This window comes from Erithacus rubecula, assembly GCF_903797595.1.
Source record: "Erithacus rubecula genome assembly, chromosome: 2".
In the NCBI taxonomy this organism is placed as follows: Eukaryota; Metazoa; Chordata; class Aves; order Passeriformes; family Muscicapidae; genus Erithacus; species Erithacus rubecula.
In genome coordinates, this window is record NC_136685.1 from 52,350,877 (window position 1) to 52,369,530 (window position 18,654).

Consider the following 18,654-nt stretch of genomic DNA (forward strand, 5'->3'; position numbering starts at 1 on the left):
AGTGGAATAATGCATTGCCTTTTGTTCCTTCCTTAAATAATTCTGTGTAATCAACATTTTTTTTTTACTGTTGCTTAGCATTGGGCCAGATATTCTTTAGCCTAGTATAAAAATATCATTTGTGAATGGCATTAATAGGCTGAGAGACCATTGCTATAAACATTGTTAGGACTGGGTTTTTTCCTTGTGCCTTATTTTCCGTCTATCAGAACTGAATTTTACCTGCTGAGTTTTTTCCCTGGAATGGGGTCCTTCTCCAATTCTTTGGTCTTTGTCTTTAGTATCCTTGGTAGCATCACAAAATGTAATCTGCCAAGTAGTCTACTTTTTCTATGCCATTTTGAAATATATTGAACTGCTTAAACTAAGCATTCATAATCTTTTCCACTGTAAACCCCAATCATTTCTGCATAGCCTTGTTTGTTCTATCTTTAACTGCTTATCCATTCAAGGACCTTCCTGTTTATCCCCTCAGATTATATCCTCTAAGAGCATTTGAAAGGCATGTGCTAAAATATCTACTGAATTTAAAGTAAACTATATAAGATGGATTGCCTGTGTCCTCAGGGTTGTTTAATACTTCAAAAACTAATGAATTTGTGAAGAATTATGTCTGTTTACTGAAACTTTGTTGATTCCTTCCTAATGTGTTCATCTCTTGAGTCTGCATTACAGTTCTTGCCAACTTGGCCAGTGAAGATAGAAGGTTTCTTGGTCCATATGTTCTCTAGCTCTCTTCTGAAACTCTAGAAACTGGCATCAAATTGGCTACCTCCAATTACCTAATATCATGTTTCATGAGAAAAATTGTACATCACAAATTAATAATAATGTGTTTTATCCTTGGACACCACTTAAAATTTTGCACAAGTTCTCGCTCCTGGAAATATGTTACTGCTCATTTTAGTGAATTTATTCTGTCTCCTTTACTGACATGCCAATCGTGTCAGACAGATACCCAGATGTTGCCCATGAAGATTGGTCCCAGTAATGTGATCATCTGAACTCACCTACAGAGAATCCTTGCAAAATCTATCTAGTTTTTCTGGTATGGCTTTATATTCTACCAGCTATCCTGTACCTTGAGTGAACCTTGAGCACTCCTGTCCCTTAGCAGCATCAGTCTTCTTGCTTCTCACCCTGAGTGAGAAAGCCTTTATAACCAGTGCAGAAAAGTCAGAAAGCCACAAAGAGAATTCTGTGTAAATCTCCATCAGATCACTCAGAGTCATCAGAGTTTTCTTTTGTTGCTGGTGTGTGATCTCTGCAAGCTTCCTGCATCAGCCTTTGATAGTTTCTGGTATGTAATTTATATTGGTCACTACTATGAGTACCATCTTAGTATTCACATATTCCCAAGTGGGTCATTCAGGTATTCCTTAACCTGTTTACTTGCCCTAAGTTGGACAGGCTGCCCCTTGCTTCACTGTGACCAGTGCACAGAACCAAGGGGTGACCCATTCTTGTCACTGTGAAGATACCCACTCTTTCTTACACACAGTCTTGGGCAGTTGTTGGGGCTTTTTAAATTACATTTATGTTTTTTATGCTATGCAAGATCTAGCTTGAAGTCTCTGGCTCCAAACAGCTCTTTCACTGCTGTTTTCTCCTGAGGGTGTGCTTTCAGGCCTCCTGCCCATAAAGCTGGAACTTTTTCAGCCAGCTGATGCAGAACATGGTGGCTCATTCCCTGAAGGCCTGTCACCTTCAGTGTCTTACTTGCAGAGACAAGAAAGCAAAACAGCTCAACCCAGGGTGCTGTAACCACAGACTGACTGACTGGGTTGCTTAGAAACAAACACTGAGAAGAAGTTGTGACCTTTACACCAGCTTTTCTCCAGCCCCCTTGTCAAGGCAAACACTGCTTGATTTGATGGACTTTCCCTGTGGTCAGCTCTGTCCTTGAGAACTAGTTTAGCAAATGACATGATTAATTAGCTAAAGGAGAACGTTTGACATTTTCGTCAGTGGTAATGGCAAACTACCAATAGAAATGTGGCAGTACTATAAGGAAGAATTGCTGTCATAGCTATTTATTCATGGGAAAAATCAGAAATGGAAGGCCTAACTTTGTAGTGTAAATCATCTATTCCTTGGGAGTAATACAAGCAGAAGTCAGTGTTAGAATTGATTTCTTGCAGTGTTCATTCTGCTTAAAGCAATCACTATCTAATCTCTTCAGCTCCTTTGATTGTGAATAAGTTGGTTTTTAAGGTAAGTGGAAAGGTGAGAGGTGGTTTTGTTTTGGTGGAAATAGGTTATCTCAAGTATCCATTCCAAGTGTCATTTTAAATATTTTATAGCTAACTTTAACACTTCAGGAGGAACCTGTGTTTAGGAAGCTGATTACTGAACTGGTTATCAGCTTGCTTATTTAGGGAGGACTCTAGATCTTCTCCATTTCAACCATCAAAGTGAGAAAGCCAGTTACAGCACAGCAATATTCCAGTAAAATTTGACCATATGATTAAAGCTCAGATATTTTGATACTGTGCAAAACCAATCCTGTAAGACCAAATCTGGGATCTCTTGTCTTAATGTCTGAAAAAGCCACAGCTAAAGTTCAGCATGTATGCTGGACAGAACTACAAAACCAGCTTTATTAAATGAGAAATCCTTACTTTATTGTTTAAAAAGAAATTTTATTGCTTAAAAAGAAAGGGTTTGTTTTTAAACAATAAAATTTTGATTAAAAATATTTCTGGAACAAACAAGAATTTATCTCAGTGTCCTTTAAGTAAGAAACTGCCTTATCATCACAAGCTCATGAGAAATGTAGCAGAACAGAGAAAAAGGCAAAAGGATGTGGAAAGGAAGGTAATGAGGTAAACAGAGGATAGCCAGTACCTGTCTGTCAGTAACCTAGCCCTAGCCTGCAGGATGGTCCTACTCCCTCCGTTGGATTCACACTCAAAGGGTGACAGCAGTAGGGAGTCCATCCCTTAGTCCCATGCCCCCAAAACCTCTTGACTTTGTGGCATCTCATGTATCTGTGACTGAATACACCAAGTCTGGGAGCCACAAAGGTTGTGAGGCTCTTTGCCTATTCTCCAGATGCCTTTTGACTGGGACTCCCCTCCTGATATTCAAAGTTCCATTTGAAACCACATACAAGTAGACCATGTTAAAGGAATCACATAGAAGCAAGAAAACATACAAACAAAAAACTACTAGACTCTGAATTCCTAATTCCTCTCATCTGCTGAAGCAAGAGGATAGTCATTTGATTGGAGGTGGACTTCCAAAGAAAAGCCCGATTCCTAAACATCCTTTTGATGGATCTTGATTCTTCCCAAGATACAAGATTGTGTTAGCACCTTCTTGTGAAAAAAGCCACAGCTAGAAGGGCACTTTTGTGAAACAGCCAAGGCAGAGAAACTGCTACATCAGTTTACTAGGAAGGAGGCAGCAATTCTTATGCATGATGTGATCTCCAAGGTCTAAGCTTTCAGTTTCTATTGAAAACCAGCATCATAAATCGTAAGGGACATGAATGTCAACACCAAAGTAACACGACTGCCTAATCAAAGAATGATGAAATTGACTCTGGTGTGGACATCAGACACCTCTTTACATGGGTTTACACCAATTCCTGAATGGTAAATGCAGCCTAACTGTTGCTAGGGACAGAGATCTCTTTTTTGAAGAATGCCAACAGGACCTACTGGCACTTCAGTTTGAGAGAGTGAATTCAAATAGGAGCAGTGAAGTTGAAGAGGTATATATGAGAACACTACTGCATGCTGTCAGTTTGCTCACTGCCAACCAGTGATCCAGGTTCCTCACCTGGGATGCTCTGGGAATATTTATTTGAGGTAACTCCTTTGGATGGAGACCAATTTGCTTGCTGGAAAGCAATGGGGGAAAAAAAATCCACCACCATGTGATGGTAATGAGAAGCATCTCCTGGAACAGCAGTGCTGTGCAGACAGGTTCAGCGTCATCAGCACTGAATGGGAAATCCTTTAACACTATACATTTAGACTGGGATGATGATAGGTAGTAGTGTTGGTACAGCCTCTGTCTTTCATTATTACTGCTCTTGTCAGCTCCCAGCAGCTGCTAATAATATTTCCTTTGAAAATTTTGAATTTTTCTTCCTAGATGCCAATGCATATTCCAAGTCATGTTATAGCTAAGAGCATTGTTGCTATTAAGACTTCTTGATCTCTGGGTCTACCTGCATTAGTTACCATCAATGATCAAGGTACTTACACAAGAAAGCCTGACAGTAGTTAGGACTCTTGTTTGGAATAATCTTCTCCATTAATTGGCTTTACCTCTTCATGGTGAGAAACAGCTTTCACAGTTACTTAAGTGAGCATAATCTCTGTGCTTTGGTTTTTGAATACTGAAAAGTGGGTCTTGCTATTTTGAAGCACATACACACAGACACAAGGCATCATAAAAGCACAATGTATAGAACAGTTTTTGCTACCACTGTTGTAAGGAACAGCCCTTTTTTCTGTGGTGATAATCAGGGTCATTGGAATGACATTTACTATGATGTACATTGGGCTGTTTTATATCAGGAGGAGTGATAGAAACAATGGCAATGACAATTAGAAAGTGAATGTCTGTTCAAAAAAGCCCCAAACACTGGAGACTGATCTGGAACAAGTATGAATCTAAAAAGGCAGGCTGAAAACTTGGCACTGTTCAAGGCCCATCATGTCCTGGATGGTAGCAGAGAATTGAGAAATCAAAACTGTGCCCACCTCTGACATCCCAACACTGAACACAAAGACAGGTGGAACAGCATGGACAGGCTGCTTTCAAGCAAAATGAGCATGTACTCACCAGCAGGATCCACACTGACTTGTGCTCCAATGAGACAATTAATTCAGGCAGGCTTTGCTTTAATTACACATAATTGCACTTTTGAGCCAATCAGGAAACTTCAGTGCTAGATTTAAATGCCAGTGCTAACAAAAAACTTTCAAAGTCACCTAAGTCAGTCTATTTCTGACCACAACTGCATTCTGATTTTGTAAGCTGCAAAATAAGCAAATAAGAAAAATGAAAGAAATCTGTTTTCCTCTACAAAGGGACTACCTGGGCTTGACAATTTAATTCACAGAACAACAAAGACACTGACTAACACAGATAAAAAGGTGAAGTGCAAGATGTGTGCCAGGGATTTGTGTTCAAAACTTTTGCTTTGATTTAAAAGCATTTTAAAATATTAACTAAGCAACACTACACACTCAAAGTTTGATGTATGCACATCAAAGTTTTAGTGGAAAAATCACATTACAGCTGGGTACAGCTATTGAATGATCATTTATATATGCATGTTCACATTCTGGCTGTGCTGACATTCAAAGACTTCATTTGGAGACCATTAATCTTGGAGGGAAAGGTGCTATCACCCCTGTTTCATTTGTGCATGGCATTCTCAGTATAGGTGGCACCTAATGCTGTACCTGCCAATAGTGCCATGAGATTGAGCCAAGAGATTCTCTGCATCTCGAACACAAGCTATTCATCCTCTGAGAATTTCATAGACATTTAACTCTTTTTCCCTTGCTGTTGCCTTATGTTTCTCATTTCTCCTGCCATCATTTTCCAAATTCAATTCCTTCTAGAGTCCTTGAAACCTTGTTTCAGTTTCTGACTCCTGCAGTGGCAGAAGATCATTAACAAACACAATGTAAGTTATCACCTCAAAGAAAGGCACATCCCTAGGAAATGTCTACCTTGCCTAATTTACCTCCATCTCATAGCATAGACTTCCCTCAGTCCTGATTCCTCCTTTCATCAGAAAGGAAAACTTCCAGATAAAACCAACAGGGTAAATTTCACCATTCTTGCACTGTATGATATCACCAAAGCAAGCACAAATGGTGTTCCTCCTCTGCTTTTCATTTAGTCCTCTTGGCACAGAACTTACACATTCATTAATTTCAAAATTCCTGCTTATCTTCCCTGTACGGGAGTATTAATAGATGTCCAGCTTTGTGAGTTAAAATTTCTCCTTCCACTTCTCCTAGTCAAAGTACTCATCAAAGCATTTCTTGTCTCTATCCCATTGACACAGAAAGAAGATTGTGTGCTGGTGCATTAATATATTGTTTTCATTTTGTTATTCCCAGCTCTGCTGGGTGTGGCAAATGCCCCCGTTTATCTGCAAACATCTACCACTATCTTAGCTGACATCTTGTCAGAGCCTATTTTTTCTTTTCACACCTAACTCCAAATTTATTTCTGTGACAGCTTCAGAGAAACCCTGATGACCTCACAAACAGTCTGTCATAGGATGTAAGAAATCAGAGGCTTTAGAAGAGGGACTGTATTCTCTCTCCAATTTTAAGATCAAGAACTACTAGCAGTCTTCTACTTACAGTTCAGGGAGCTTAGGATACCCTTGGGTAGTCCCTTTGCTGAGATATTTCCTTATTTAATGTTTGTGATGGATTGAAGGAGCTTAATCCAGTTGCCTATATACGGTTATTTAATGGCATTTGAGATATAATAAGGGTATCCCAGAAACCTCTGGAAGGTGCAGAATATGGTACAGGACCTATGGAAAACACAAGACTTTCAGAATTGGCAGGTGGAGCCATGCATGATAATCTTTTTCTTTTCTGTATTCAGCTAACTGAATTGATTGTGAAGCCACACATTCCACAAACAGCAGTGCTTGAGACTGGCAAGATATCTAAAATTTAAGTTCAGAAAGGGACAATTTTCTCTTTGGTCACTACCCCTGGGAAGACTAAGACAGCTCTCAAGGCATGCAAGCCAATCATCAGCTCTAAGCCCATTTCCTTCTCCATCACCTTTTGCCTTCTGACAATCCTTTGGCCAAGGACCAGGAAGGTCCCATCTTCCTGTTTCTTCTGGCTCCCCCAAGTCTAGCGCCCTTCCTATTACAGCTGGCAGGAGGTGGTTTCTCTCACAGCCTGAAGGACCAAAAATCAAACAAGTCCTTAAGGCAGAGGAATGGGGCTTGATGCTAAAAAAGGAATAAGCCAGCACAAGCCCCTGAATGGCTGCTTTAGCAGTAATCACACCCTTGCTGCAGAGGGGAGACTGGCTTGCTTTTCTTATGTATTTTCAAGGTGTGGTCACCCTTCTCATGGAAAGTACCTTCGGTTTGCAGAAGATGAGGGTCATTATCATTACAAAACACTCTCCCCTGGATTACTGCAGCTCCCAGATATTTGCCTGACTGTGGAAAATGACTGAGGAGGATTCTCACAACATAGCCATAGAATTTGTTGTTTATGAAGGCTTTCCTGATAAAATTCTGAATATCCCTCAGACACAGAGGCTTGGATTAATGTCTGTGAGGGACAGTCCAAGCTTCTTTCCCTGGTGGTGCAACCAGATGGATATTTGTAGGGAACATAATTTAAATAAAAATCTCCTTTAGTGACAGACACCTCTAGCATGGGTTTATGTGCTTTCTTACCATCATCCAGGCCTGCACTTCCACAAGACTTTTCATGTGATGCTAGTCACTACAGAAAGAGTAGCTACACTTCAATCTTGTTTGAATATAATGATTTGTAAAGGGGAACAACACATCAGCAGCTGTTTTAAAGAGACTGGAGGAGAAAGACAGATGCTGCACCTGGAAGCAATGCCCTGCATGGGAGGCCAAGTATGCTCAAGCTGCTTTTGAAGGAAGAATGCCTGCTTGGAAGGTAATGGGGCTTAGGCAGATATCATCTGGTTTAAAAAATCACAGGAAGCTTGTCCTGACAAGCAGCTGGATTTACACATGAAAAAGTAAAAAGATTAGTTAAGGGTTTTATTAATGGTAATAACTTTATTACTATTCTCATATAAAAATAAATGCTAGGTATAACACTGGGACATTTCCTATCAGTAAATAATCTTTTTATCAATTTCATGCCATGAACAATCCAAGACTATACTGACACAAAGTACACATGACAGAGTGACAGGTCATGACTGCTCAGAAACTAAAGCTGAGTATAGAAGTCAGCTGTGTGACTGCTAAGTAGGTCATCTGCTGGGAACAGATGTGCTCTCTCATCTGCATAGCTCTGCCAGTCGGCTTTGACCTGTAATGCTCTAAATGTCCTCCTCTGCCTATCTAAAGGAGAGTGTGGTGACCCAAAGGGACTAGGAATCCTTAACTAAATATTCCCCAAAGGTCTCCTTAACCTGGAATTCATTTCCTTCCATTTTACCTCAATTAATTTTGATGTGTTGGCTTTTAGTTCACACAAGGCTGATTCATTCTTCTAGTTTTGAAAAAGGGATGAAGACAAGGGCATCTGACTAATGGTAATTTGAATATAATTTGGGTTTGCTTGTGGTATTGGTTTCTAAATCAAGTATTTATTTTTTGAGACTAAGACACTAATTGTTTATATTTTTCATAGAGTAATTAGTGCCAAGAATTGGCAGGAAAATGCCTTTACGTGTGTTTCTAAATATACAAATTGAAAATCCCCACTGCTTTTGTTAAAAATAATATTAAATATTTTGTTCAGTTTTGCACATAAGTAGTGACATAATTTAGGATCTTGGAGTCAGACATCACAGATTTCAATGCAGAAAGACATTTAAAACTAAATAAATTATGATTCCCTCAAAATTATGAAATACATTCTTAATCCTTAGTAGGGCCCACAAGTGTTGATTCTTGCATTTTTATTTGTGTTATATATAAATATATGTTCAGGATACAGGGAAAATGAGAGAAAGAGAGGGGGAGGGAAGGAGGGAAGGAGGGAAGGAGGGAAGGAGGGAAGGAGGGAAGGAGGGAAGGAGGGAAGGAGGGAAGGAGGGAAGGAGGGAAGGAGGGAAGGAGGGAAGGAGGGAAGGAGGGAAGGAGGGAAGGAGGGAAGGAGGGAAGGAGGGAAGGAGGGAAGGAGGGAAGGAGGGAAGGAGGGAAGGAGGGAAGGAGGGAAGGAGGGAAGGAGGGAAGGAGGGAAGGAGGGAAGGAGGGAAGGAGGGAAGGAGGGAAGGAGGGAAGGAGGGAAGGAGGGAAGGAGGGAAGGAAGGAAGGAAGGAAGGAAGGAAGGAAGGAAGGAAGGAAGGAAGGAAGGAAGGAAGGAAGGAAGGAAGGAAGGAAGGAAGGAAGGAAGGAAGGAAGGAAGGAAGGAAGGAAGGAAGGAAGGAAGGAAGGAAGGAAGGAAGGAAGGAAGGAAGGAAGGAAGGAAGGAAGGAAGGAAGGAAGGAAGGAAGGAAGGAAGGAAGGAAGGAAGGAAGGAAGGAAGGAAGGAAGGAAGGAAGGAAGGAAGGAAGGAAGGAAGGAAGGAAGGTTGGTTTCCCCTCACTACCTTTAAGTTTAACCCTTAATTTGCTTACAACACCACTCAGGCTAGCAGAAAAGGCCTGGGCCTTTATAAAAGGTGTAATATTTGTCTTTAATTTCTAAAGCGAACAAGGGTGACAAGTGACAGCCTCGGGCAATGCAGTTAAAGAGAATGGTGATTCCTGGTCTGCAGAAACACAGCACAGTGCAGTTACACCCTCCCTACAGATAAATGAAATTTAGCATGCAGTCCTTACAGGATCACTCCAAAGCCCTTCTCAATGAGCTCATAAGACAAAAAAGATCCACATGTGCCCTTTCCAAGCTTTAGCAGATAAAGGATGGCTAACTCTTAATGTGCACACAAAACCAGCAACTTATAATTTATTCTTTACTGGGTGCAAGACTGTTTATTGTTTTGTACCAAAATCACAATTTTCTTACTTAACATATTCTGCAAACCCTTCAGCTAAAGCAGGCAAGAAGGGAAGTGTTTATTCCTGAAGATACTAACCCAAAGGAATCAAATAGAAATTACTGAAATTTCTAAAAACCAACCCAAACATGTATGTGCAATTTGTATAGAAAATTAAAGCTACCTTCAATCACAAGGGCAATATATGCAGAAATGCATCCAATAAACCACTCTTGCTCCCCTAAATACAGGGTCTGGTAAACAGCAGATGGACATGGGTAAACTAAAGATAAATATCTACTTACATATCTTCTTTATGACATTTGTACAATTGTTTAAATTTCACCATGTTTTAATTGCAACATGAGCAGGTGCTTGCAGCATTGGCAAAGCATAGCTGGAACCTTAATGTATTTATGAAAGTCTATAAATTAATTAGTATGCTTCAGATACTTACTGGACTGTGATAACTCTGAATTCTCCAACTAAAGGAATACACAGCAACTGCATGCATAGAGATTTGTAAACATCCCTATGTATATAAAACATCAACACAAACAGATTTTATATAACAAAGTGTAGTGTGACAGTAGGACTTGTGATACCAGCTCAAATATCTCTTTGCATTCTTATTTGTACAGAGCCTTCAGCCAGTAGACATAATTCTCTCATTTGTCACTCTAACTGGAGGTATATAATCAAAAGCACAATAGAAATACTGCATTTAAAACAACAGAGAGTATTTTCTGTCCAATTTACAACTCTAAATCTCAAAAAATGTGTAAGGCATCTAGTATCAGGTTCAGCTCTGTTGTTGATACCTAGTTTTCCAGAAATATGACAATATGGCAATATGGCAAGCTCTATACAAAATGAGTTTAACTGGGATGAGGTCAGTTCTACTCTTTACTGACTGGTGGCCTTATTGTCAACAGAGGACCTGAACTCAGTTAAGCACTAAAAATCTTACCTCTACCTGCCCCTGGACATCACCAAGTTTATTTTCAGCAAATGAAGATTTTCTGCTCTGTCCTCTCCTGTGGCCAAACTTGCATTTGTTCCTCAGGACTTGCTCATCATCTTCAATGGGTCTCCTTATGTATTTAAAACGATCTTTAAGGGCACGTTTCCAGAGCAACTACATGGGGTGAAAAAATAGCTGTCATTACAAGTTTCTGTCAAGAATTTGCCCCAGCCTAAAGCAGGTCACCTTGTTTTACCTGCCTCTACAAAAAATGTTTGCTTATAGGTAGCACCACCATTGGCTTCAGGATGGAAAAAAACAAAAGCACCTGTGGCAAATGGCTCTGTGGCAGCCAACAGCTGGGCTAATGGCACTGCTGTGGCTTGCTGAAGAGAACACGCATTGAATCTAAGGGTTAGATCTACCCAGGCTACCAGTGAAACTGCAATGCTGTTCCTTCCTCAGCTCCTACTTTGTGCTCCATTCATAGCATTGGGTTGTGAAACTATGGAATGAAGCAGATCAGTTCACAGATGATACAAAAACTGTACTGTGGGGGTTTGGGGGTGTTTTTGTAGTTTAGTGTATTGTTTTTCCATTGCCTCTGGTTGCAGAGTTGTATGATTATTGTGTCTATCAGAAGGGAGTGGTAAAGACAATGTGGTGCAAACTTTTGCTGGGAGCCTAAAGCTATCCTGGATCAAATATATTTTTAAACTGAACTCAAAACTGCTGAATTAAGAGAATCATTTAAGTAGGTCCTAGAATTTGTAAGACACCTCAAAGTATGTAAAGTGCAACTTAAAGGCATTTCTGCACTGCAAGCAGATGCAGGTCCTGTTAATGCAGCCATTCATCACAGCTTGTCAGTCAAAGACAGCTCAGGTGGCCCCAGTGCTTCTGTCACCCTTGTGTATTTCTTTACTCAGTTATTGAAATGTCACTGCTGAAAGTTGTATGGACAACAACTTCCCTGTGCATCCTTAAGGACCAGTAGCCATTTGGATGTGGCCCAAAGCTGGATATCCCTTGGCAGGAACTAGCCATGTCATTGACACCCCAGGAAGCATTTTCTAAGCAAAAGCTGCTCGACACCTCTGCAGCACAACCTGCAATTTTGAAAAGTTTGGTCATCCCTCAAAATCACTTGCATATTTCAGTTATTGAGGAGTATTCAAGAGTCAGAGGGGAAAAAAAGTTAGAAAAGTGACTGTAAAAGAAAGGACGTGGAGAGATTCAAGTATCTGTTACTTCATTTTCTAAAACTGACTGCAATATTATGCTCGCTTAATACTATACTCAAGCCTGTACCCACTGACATGCTAAAACACAATATAAACAGAATAATGATTACCCCTAATTTCTCACCAAAATAGTATCATTTATTAGTCAAGGTCACATGATTTGAGAGTTAGCTTTTGGTGCAAACCAGAATTCAGTAGAAGCAGACTAAGTAGTGCCGTGTCTCTCTTTGCAGGGAGTCTGACGTGCCTGCCTTTCTCACTCACAGGATACAGATGAGAGGGTTTCTTAAGAGGTGGTGGTGAATGCAGCGTGACTTTGCATTTCTCCTGCTGAGCTTGTTGTTCCCACCTCCCTATGCCCTCAATCCTAAAAGCAAGATCTCCATCGATGGTGAAAAAAATCAGTGGAAGAGCTGTGAGACTACAATCCCTGTGGTCTCTACATCAGCTCTTCTTGAGCTTGAACCTGGGCCTGCCAGGGGTGGAGTGCCATTCCTAGGGGGACACTCTGACACCAACCTCTGTGCTCTTACCAAAGTATCTTTTCACAGCCAGTCACAGTTCAACATCCAGGAACTGGAAGGAAAACAAGCCCATCTGCACTTCTAATATGCAGCCTTGAGGCTTAGGGCTCTGCCAGAACAGAAGTCACATCACCACCAACCTAAAGATAACAACTAAAAATAGAGTACAACTGCTCACCCAGCCTTCTCACAATGCACAGTCACAACCTCAAGATGAGTATTACACCTCAGCACCATTTTCAGAAGCACTACAGTGACTACATGCCTTGAAATGTTCACCTGAACCACTGAGGTCCCAAAATACATTTATAGTTCTGGCCTTACACATTTTGATGCAAAACCCCATCATTACATGCCTAGCAAAATTTATGCCCAGCTTGCTATTTTAAGGCTTCTAAGAAAAGCAAACAAAAACCTTAGTCTAATGCTTCTCTGAAGTGTTTAACAGATGTTGCAATATTTTAAAACATGATCATCCCAGAATATATTAGCAGATGACAATTTAAACATCCCTGTAGTTGAGCTTCGCACAGTTTCTTTCTTTTGAAAATCTTTATTTGCCTAGAAGATATTTTTGCTTATTCTTTCACATGAAAGAATATGCTGACACCTATACAAGGCTTTTAATACCCCACAAAGTTCAAAACTTTCAGCTGTTTCATTCTCCAGTTCCCTCAATAAATTAATAATTTTAATTAAATTTATTTCTGTAATAGGATTGTCATAAATATAGGCAAGTCTCCTCTCATATACCCATTTCCAGAATGTGACTGCAAGCAGATAAATTTATGTGGTTTCCCTTGTGGGTGCTGCATCCTCCAAAAAGGATCCTTTTGTTACCATTTTTGAGCCAACAACTTCATTTCCTTATAGTTTTCTTGCTCTCCCCAGCTTCCCCCAAACACAACCCCAGGAAGGTTTACTTTCCTGGTAAAGGAGTAGAAGGATTAGCCTGTGTCTATCTGACATCGGAGGGAAAGGATTACACGCAGATTAAAAGCAGTAATTTACTAGCAAATAATCACTTTGTGTGCAGCAGTTACATAAATCAGGCATGTCAGCAGTGGCATCCTGGGTTTCACAGGCACCACAGCACCACTTGGCAGCCACGAGCTCAAGGGAGCTGCTTATGCAAAGCCCACTGGCAAGTGGTGTGGAGGAGAGAGCCCTCTCTCCCTTCCTTGTGCCATGTTTTCTTGGAAAAGTATGATTTTCAGAAGGCTGGCTGAAATGAAATGGAATAAGGGAAATGATTCTCTGCAAATTGTTGGGTTTAAGCCTTGTGAAATGGACAAACAGATAGAATATCTTGCAAGTTGTCAGGAAGCCAATTTGCTTTGCACTGCTGCATTTATGACCTTTGCTTTTTCTATACAAGCTATTTGTCTGTAATTTACAAATGTTGTACTGGTTGCAATATACATCAGGAATCTAATAAACTATTCTATGATTAAATGAAGAATTTAATTTTTTAAAATGTCATAGGTTAGTTTAGGATAGCATTGTTCTGCAAGCAGAAGGAAACATCATGGAAAAATTTCCTTACGTAGTCACTTAAAGCACTCTTACCAAAAGTTAACCTTGGAATTAATTTCATTCCAGGTACCCCACAGATGCCTTAAATAACTTTTACTATTAGAAAATTTTTAAAAATCATTACTTAGAATTTTAGATAATTCTTAATCCCTGCTTCTGGACTCATAAATAATACTCTTTTAAAATTCATAGTACATAAGTGGCTTATCCACAACTTTATTTGTAAATTAATTTATTTAGGGTCATAATCATTGTCCTAATTATTGAATTGAATATGCTTTGAAAAAGGACTGATGACACAGAAGGATATTTTTTTTTTCACTGCAAAATTAAATGGGAAAATTTTTAACTGAGAAAACAGAATTGTGAATAATATACTAATTAATCTTGAAGCCACAAACTTCTAATGACCTCTCATTGCAACAGTATGAGATTGAAAGTATTAGATTGTAGTTCTACATAACACACATATTGTTTAAATTATTTGTTTGAAATAACTTGGAAGTGTAAATAAGAATTTGGGGAAACAAAAGTCCAGTATTTCAGAAACAAACCCCACAAACAAAACAAAACAAAACAAAAAAAAAAAATGGAATGTTCCAAGTTTTGCAAATAACTTTTTTACCCTGTCGTAAAAATCCTGGAGCAGAAGTGAGCTCCAGCACACCAGAGGGAATGCAAATCTTGGTACTCCAAACTGCACTCAGCTCTTTTGGTTTTTAAAAAGCATGCAAAAAATTTATTTTCCCTACAGTTGTGAAAAGAAATTAAAATCCAGTAATTGAAAACGGACTTGTTGGTATTTTAAATAGACCCCAATAGTTTCATTGCCTTACCACTGTTGGAAACCATTATTCACAGAGGTCAGCCCAGCTGAATTGTCAGGTTTGGTGCGTCCCATTCTCCAGCTTTAACTACCTCCTTTTCCTGTCTTTTATCTATCAATGATCTATCTATCCAGCATCTCTGCACAGCTGGCCACCTGAGGCTCTCTTTGGAGTCCACAGAGAAATAAAACTTACAGAGTGCTATTCCTCTCTTCCCAATGTAGACACCAAAACCACATTATAAGAACTGTCTCCCCAGTTTATGAGAAGTTTATGTATAAATGCTATTTTACAAGGAATGTAACTAGTATTTTTTCTTAAAATACAACTCTCGTGTTAGCTTTCCTTTTCTGCATTTACCCATCAGTCCCCTTTTCCTCTGAATTTTTTTGATGGTTGATTTATTAAATGCTTTCAGTGTACTATTTTAAAAACTGCAATAATAGCAATAACTGTTTAATTACTGTAGATAAATAACTTTAAGGTATTCAAAAGCTCTCAGTAATCAATATTTTACATCTTACATTTTAATACTATTATCAGGAACAGCAAATGACAATTGTAGTTCCTTAATAGCCAGAGGGAACTTTAAAAGAAAAGCCTACAAAAATTTTTCTTTTTTTGACCTGCTGAAGATTCTTCTGAGGAAAAAAAAAGAAAGAATGTTTGTTGTCAATTTTTTTTGTTGTTCATTTACTTCTTAAAGATATATTAATTCAATTTTACTGCAAGTCTTGTGATAAGTAGTTATGGATATATTTTAGGGCTTGTTTTAAGCTGTTACTGTTGCAACACACAACTGTCTTAGATGAAGAAAAAGTAAGTAATTGCAGTGTTTGTGATCAAGAGGAAAGAACAGAATGTCTAACAGTAGGGCCAATAAACAATTTGAATTAATTCTTACCCCCTCCTCCAAACTTAAGAATGCAGGCATACATTTTCTGTGCAGTTTTCCCTGTCTCAGCACAGACAGTGAAGAGGGGCTGGATCAGAAAGTAGCAGACTAGCAATATTGCAAACTGCCAATTCCAGCTTCCTTGTTTACTTATTGCAGCTATTGCCAGATATGCTTTCTAGTAATAATGGGGTAACGATCAAAAGATAAAGAACAACCACTCTGAAATCTCTGCCCCATCACATAACTACTGTTAGCACAAATTCTGCCATCCATTTGGCAAGTAGTGATTATTTCCCAAAGAAAATATATAAGTAGTTTCACTCAGCCCATGATCCTTCTGCAATTAAAGCCCTTTGAAAACTTAGCTTAAGAATCTCAGGTTTAAAACAGTTTTTAAAAGTTAAAGGCTGTAAAATTGCCTTTGGAACAAGCTGAACTACCACTAGTATTACTGCACATTGTAGTTTCATATCTAACACCCAACAAACCAGAATACATTGCAAGACCATCAGACATGTTAGTCCTCATACAAACAATTTCCTAGAGACCTGATTTCTTTGTTTTTAAAAATAGAAAAATATCACTGGGCAGAAATCAGTCCAGAAAGAAAATGTACTCAACAAGCAATCAGGTATTTCATGTACAGGTCTGCATGATCTCATGGTATCTTTGAGGTACGACTATACCTGGATTAATCTTTAATTGGCACAATGAAATGAGAACGTGATTTGCCAAACACAGCCAAGTGTGTGTGCTCTGAAGAGAGCCAGCATATAAGAAATTGATATTGATTTCCTCTGAACTAGATTATTTTCCTTGTGATTATGTGGGAAAAGCCCACAATACTTACAAAGCCATTCCCATCTTCATCAAGGAATGGGTATGCCTGGAGCAGAGCATTGACAACAATGTTATATTGCTGACTGTTCGGATACCTGTGCAAACAAGAGGGAGATGGTAAAGAAACACTTGGTTTTCTAGACAGTATTAAACACTGGAGTCTATACTGATCTACATTAAACTATTTCTGTCTATTTCTCAGGCAATCAATTGTCCTCCAAATAACAAAGGGTATAGCTTAAAAGCTTGCATGAATCTTTCTATTTGTTTCAGTAAGTTTCAGGCCCTTAGCCTCCTTTATTTAAGCAAATATATTAGAGAATAGCTTTACATCCATTTGAAAATTTATGGCTGCAGACAACAGGTAATGCCCCCAAATAAATTTAATGGTGTTTACTTACAGTGATCCTTCTAGGTATTTTGTCATGTCTGCTTGCAAAAATTCAATAATCCTTATTCTCATACTGTGATCAGGGCATTTTTTTTCTGCTAATATGCACTTGACATCATAAGGGAAGTCTGGCAAAGCATAAGAACTTGTCCATTGCAACATCTTGTGTCTTGCAAAAAGTGATTTCAGGTTTTTCCTGTCAAAGAAAGGATTTTATCATCACCATCACATCTTTCTTCTATGGAAATGCAGGCAGGAAGAAAAGATTAATACATGGAAAAACACAAGACAAGGGAAAATTATTGCTGTAGAAATTCAAGGCATGCTGTCTGTGTTTCTCCATAAAGAATACCTACAAAAGCAGCAATCAATACACACAGAGTTAAAAATTAGATGTCAAATGCGGAGTGTTATAACCAGCAGACAGGAGGTGGTTCCTAACTAAAAGCAGAAAGCAGAGCAGAAGTCCTTGGGGGCTTCCTACTGTTGAAAAACACCTTTATCTGTCTTCATTTATAGTATGTTTCCTTTCTAGTAAGACAAACAGCTTAATTGAATAAAATACTGTATGTGACTTAGCTAAGGCTGTCCTCCCACAGGGGAAGGCGAGGAAGGGATGAAGGTAGTTATCATCAGCTCATGTCTGCAAGCAAAGCAGGCACAGCCCAGCAGCTCCTGCCACAAGAACACCGTGGCTGCTGCTTGCAGAAGTGACACCCCAGCTGGGGTGAGCTTGAGGCAGGTTATCACCACTGGCTGCCCAAACCCTTATCTTGAAAGAACACAGGGAAAAGTGGGTCCCAAAAACCATTTAGAGTCTCAATACCTTCTTGAGTAGGCTGGCCTGTAACTCTCATCCTTCCTGAGCTGGTTATGCTGCCACACTATTTTGGCATCTTTTAATGTACCTTGTGGGCTATCAAAAACTCTACAGCCCTGATATAACTGCACCAACCCCAGCCCTACCATGAATGGCAATGCAGTGCTGAGGAAAAAAAAATACATAGTTTCAGTACTGTATTCTGCTCCTAACATCAGTAGAAGTACTCACATCACTACCATTTCCCCATGCAAAACAGGTACAAAATATCAGAGCTGCTCTTTCCAAGCTCACCATATTTCATGGGACACAGATGATTACCAGTAGATGCAAAGTATAATGAAGTTCTGTCAGTGCTGTGCAGTCTCAAAAGAAGGCAAAGTTGTGCAGGAAGTGACAACATATCCACAGATGCATTCATGTACTTTTTTGGGGATAAATTAATATACAAATGGGGAAATAAAACCCAACTTAGATTCTGAAATCACTAGGAAATCCCTCCTATGCAAACAAAGTGCAGATGTTCAATGTAGAATCAGTGAGGAGCTCTACAGCCTTTAAGTTTGCATCCTGAACTTTCAGCAAGTTTCCTGATGGAAGTGATTTAACATACAGGCTGCAAGTTACTACATAGTGTTTTCAACATGCTACCAGTTAAAACAGCTCAAAAATGGACAAAACTTAAAATTTACAATACTTTTCATCCAAGCAGTACTGAAATTCCTGTTGGTGGTAATATCACTGAAGCCGAAAACCATTTCAAGAAGTGGCAGGGTTTATAGCAGGTTCCATTTGGGCACACTGAAGTACATTCAGTCACCTGAGAAAATTAAATTTTCTTGCATTTGGGATGGCTAATAATAAGGGAATCATGGCAAATCTCCCATTCAGCAATCTGTTCACACTTGTCACAGAAACAAAAATACTCCAAATTTCATTTATCTTCATTTACCTTAC

At 39.2% G+C, this 18,654-nt stretch overlaps 1 protein-coding gene across 1 annotated transcript in view; it reads right to left on the minus strand.

Moving 5' to 3' along the window:
* The window catches only part of SAMD3 (sterile alpha motif domain containing 3), a 34,843-nt gene that overhangs the window by 4,916 nt on the left and 11,273 nt on the right, over positions 1-18,654 (minus strand). The window contains exons 6-8 of the mRNA XM_079298188.1: positions 16,888-17,073; positions 16,497-16,581; positions 10,624-10,791 (exon numbers count right to left, since the gene is read on the minus strand). Of these exons, the coding sequence (XP_079154314.1) occupies positions 10,624-10,791; positions 16,497-16,581; positions 16,888-17,073 (439 nt within the window). The remainder of the gene's footprint in view (positions 1-10,623; positions 10,792-16,496; positions 16,582-16,887; positions 17,074-18,654) is intronic.